Source organism: Gasterosteus aculeatus, chromosome 13, assembly GCF_964276395.1.
Source record: "Gasterosteus aculeatus chromosome 13, fGasAcu3.hap1.1, whole genome shotgun sequence".
In the NCBI taxonomy this organism is placed as follows: Eukaryota; Metazoa; Chordata; class Actinopteri; order Perciformes; family Gasterosteidae; genus Gasterosteus; species Gasterosteus aculeatus.
This window is the reverse complement of record NC_135701.1, coordinates 2152261-2156083: the sequence shown is the minus strand read 5'-3', so window position 1 is coordinate 2156083 and position 3823 is coordinate 2152261. Positions and strand designations below refer to the sequence as shown.

Genomic DNA, 3823 nt, shown 5'->3' with positions numbered 1-3823 from the left:
AAATGTAAGAATAAAATAAGATAAAGTAAAGTAGTGTTGGGAACATAAGCTATTCCCACTATTTACACATCCCCCATCTATTTTCAGTTAGAATCTGGGCTCATATTCAGTAAACTTCAAAGAATGCATAACAGCAAAATTGTATATATATTTTGCATCTTTTGCGTTGTTCATTCTGTAAACTGTATCTGTCCATCCCAGGAAAGGGACCCCTGCTCCGACGTTCTCCCCGAGGTTTCTTCCGAGTGTTTCATTTTTTTCCTGTGCTGATGTGAACGTTTAATATCGTTAAATTCAAGACAAACTCATATAACAACATGTTTTATTTGATTTTATTTATAACATGGAACATTTAGCAACAGTGTGTTGGGCGCTCCAGGGATGCTCATGGTCATCTATAGGAGTGTGCAAGTTGTTTTTGTGCTCACTCCCCCTTCCTCACCCGAGGCGTTTCCTGCTCCACCGACCTCGCTGCCCGCTGTGAAGTGCACAGCTTTTAAGCTGGAAAAATGACGACAATGAAATATAAGAAGCAATAGCTTCAGGAACATGTGAATGTTCTGAAAACCTGCAGCAGAAATAAAGCAGGCTGCATGGAAAGAGACGTTGTGATGCTAGTGATTGGGACGGAAGCACGTGCTTTACACACTCTGAGCACAACGTATTGTGCTTGATTATCATCTTCATCCAATCAGTAAATATTGTACTTCCTCCATTGGTCTTTACTGTGATGCGTGATCCTAACCAGCTGGATCTGCCTTCGGTACACATCGGTAAAGTTGAATGGTGCAGCATTGTGTGGCGATGGGCTTAACCTATTCAAACAGAGGTAATATCTTACCTAGCGGGCAGACGTTTTTCTCAAAGTATCCCGGCATGTTCATGTTGCCAGCTGGCCGGTACTGACCAACCACGAAGACCCTCTTTCCGTCGGTGGCCAAACCAACACCCAGCTCAGTGCTGTCTTTCCACACCACCTGAGTAAAATGACCTGCAGGAGGGATCGCAGCGCAGTAGTGAGGTCAAAGTGTGCTGCTTGATGCCACCATGTTCTATTAAATGCTTAAGCAAAAAACATATATGATTAACATTTAAAGAAACTACAACGTAATGTTGGTAGACTTTGACTCCCCCCCCCCCCCTTTAAAATAGCAAATTAAACAGAGAAATTAACTAAGTTGTAACATGGTTTATGGCTTACGGCCTCCTCTTGGTTTGAAACATGTTTTAAGGATACAGAAAGGCCTTTTGTGTAACATTGACTTTGTTACTGAGATTTCACTTTACCGGTACCACTCTGGAATCCAGGGCTGCTCCACTTGTAATCCTTAATCTCACTGTACCACGAATCTACAGCCTCTTTCCCTAAAATGTGAAAAAGAGAAAAAGATTCACAGAATGAACGTCATATGAACATATTAGTTATAGTTATAGTATAGTATAGTCTAACAAATTAGCTTAGAACAATTGACCATTTAGATCAATGACATGAGTTAAGGCTTGCACAGAAAGGGTTCAGTAGCCACCTGTCGGTTTAATAGGTGCTGAGCTGGACATGCCGTAGATGTTCTCCCCATCCGCAGTCTCGCTGTGCTGCATCGTGTTGGTTGCCAGCAGCTGATCAGCCCATTTCTGAGCAGACGCCGTCAGCTCTTTGTTGAGGGTCATCTTTGGCGTGTTGTGCTTCGCTCTGTAGGCGTTGTGGGTTTCCAGGAATTCCTCCTGAAAGCTTGCATCTGTAGATTACAAAATAGGTTCAGAAGAAAAAGGTTGTGTGCACATTTATCGTGGGTGTAGAGGAATCTGGCATCGTGGTGACATAATGGAAAATAGTTTGCGAGCAAACAATTCAATTCAATTCATTTTATTTTGTATTGCCTAAAATTGCAAATTACAAATTTTTCCTCAGAGGGCTTTACAGTCTGTACACATCTTCTGTCCCGAAACCCACACATCAAACAAATATAGTGCACTAACCTGCCATTTTGTCCGAGGTTAGGGTTTGCTGAAATGACATAAAAACACAATTATAAATATTTAACAAAATACAAAACAATCAGTCCTTAAAATGATTAAAAATGAAAATGATTCATAAAGCAGGAGGTATCAAAGCTAAACCTCGTGTGAATGCAGTGATCACTCACCTGGCTCACGTTCCGGAGGGAGGTCCTGCACAGATACAGCTCGTTTGCACTTGGTATTTATACACAAGTCGGTCCTCTCCCTCCTGGTTAATGAGTAGGAGGAGACAAACCCTATAACTGTGCAAATTATCTTTGTCAAACAGGACTTCTAAGGTTCAGTGTTGTTGTTTGCGACGTCCTTCATTCTTCACATTCACACGCAGAGGTACATTCCAAGATACTTGCATTTGTCTGCTGTCTAACAGGCTGTGGTTAGCACTGTTTCCTGCCCTACGTGGTTTACAGTTAACAGGCTGAGGCCTGTGTCAAATACAGACGGAGGACTTCAAATGCGCACATCTCATTAGTTCGCTCTTAAACACTGCACCGTCGCAGACCACACCATTATGCTTACCACAAATCCAGCAAATGGCGTGCTCATCACACCGCCATCATCAGTAGCCCACCCAAAATGTTCATTGGGACTATTAAAACATAACGTGTATTATTAGAGCACAAGACAATTATAAGCATTCATGATTGTGCCTCAAATACAGAGGCACATTTCAGATTTTGCGCTACAGAAAAGAAATCGGGTTGTCGTTCAATCTGATGGTTGGCATTTAGATCCCCGGTTCCGCTGTTTGAAAGTATGCGAATGTTGGTTGGTGCTGATGGGCAGGTGTCACTGTGTGTGGTAGCTTCTCCCATCAGTGTGTGAATGGCTGGGAACGTGTGGATGATGACATGTAGAGTTAAAGATCTTTGATTCGTCAGAAGACAAGAGAAATACAATTGTTTTAATCACCTGTTATTAGAATCTTGTTCATTTTACCTAATATTTGTTGATACTAGCATTACGAACTAGAATTACAAACAAGCTTAAGCTTAAGATTTCTTTAATGCTTCTGAAATGAATACAGACATACAATAGCAGATAAACATGCATTAACACGCATTCAAACTTAGCTATGCTTTTGGCAGCAGAGGTAATACACTTTGCATGCAAGGTTTTTTTTTTGTTATCCCTACAGAACTCTGTGGAAGTACTTACCTGGGGCATTCCGTTTCATGACAGCGAAATAAGTCGTTGACGACAGGAACCTGTTGATGTGAGTAATAACCTCAAATGTCACACGTGCCTAATACGATGTGTACATGTCTGTGTTGTATGCAAATATGGAACACTTCATTTTAGGGCATGTAAAGGCATGTAAACAGCTCTTAACTCATTCCTGGAGGGAGCTGTAAATGTCAAAATGGCTGCAGACTGTTTACTGATGAATCAATCAACTCTGAGCCTATCCACCTTCGTCCATTCAATGTGATTTGTTTTATTTTGTGTAGCCCAATATCACAAATGACAAATTTGCAATTTTTGTGGCATCCTCTATCCCGAAACCCGCACATCGTCACAGTAAAAACTCCCCCAAAAAAGAAGAATATGGAGAACGGCAGAGGAGGATGCTTCTCCCGGATGGACTGAATGCAATGGACGCGAACGTGAAAGATGTACAGTACGTACTCATACGACAGGAATGATTCAAATATTGAGAGTAGTAAGCCAGGTGTTAAGCAGGACCACTGCAGAGATAACCATGATCAGATAGAACCACCATCAGATAGAACCATGATCAGATCGAACCACCATCAGATAGAACCATGATCAGATAGAACCATCAGATACAGCCACAATCAGA

General features: G+C 41.6%; 1 protein-coding gene across 1 annotated transcript; it reads right to left on the bottom strand.

Moving 5' to 3' along the window:
• Positions 1 to 316: 316 nt before the first annotated feature.
• LOC120830109 (Golgi-associated plant pathogenesis-related protein 1) lies at positions 317 to 2339 on the bottom strand. Its single transcript, XM_040194589.2, has 6 exons — positions 2145 to 2339; positions 1978 to 2005; positions 1527 to 1736; positions 1288 to 1365; positions 842 to 991; positions 317 to 501 (listed from the first exon to the last, which is right to left on the bottom strand). The coding sequence occupies exons 2-6, from the start codon at positions 1982 to 1984 to the stop codon at positions 497 to 499; spliced, it is 450 nt and encodes a 149-aa protein (XP_040050523.2). The 5' UTR covers positions 1985 to 2005; positions 2145 to 2339; the 3' UTR covers positions 317 to 496.
• Positions 2340 to 3823: the final 1484 nt, after the last annotated feature.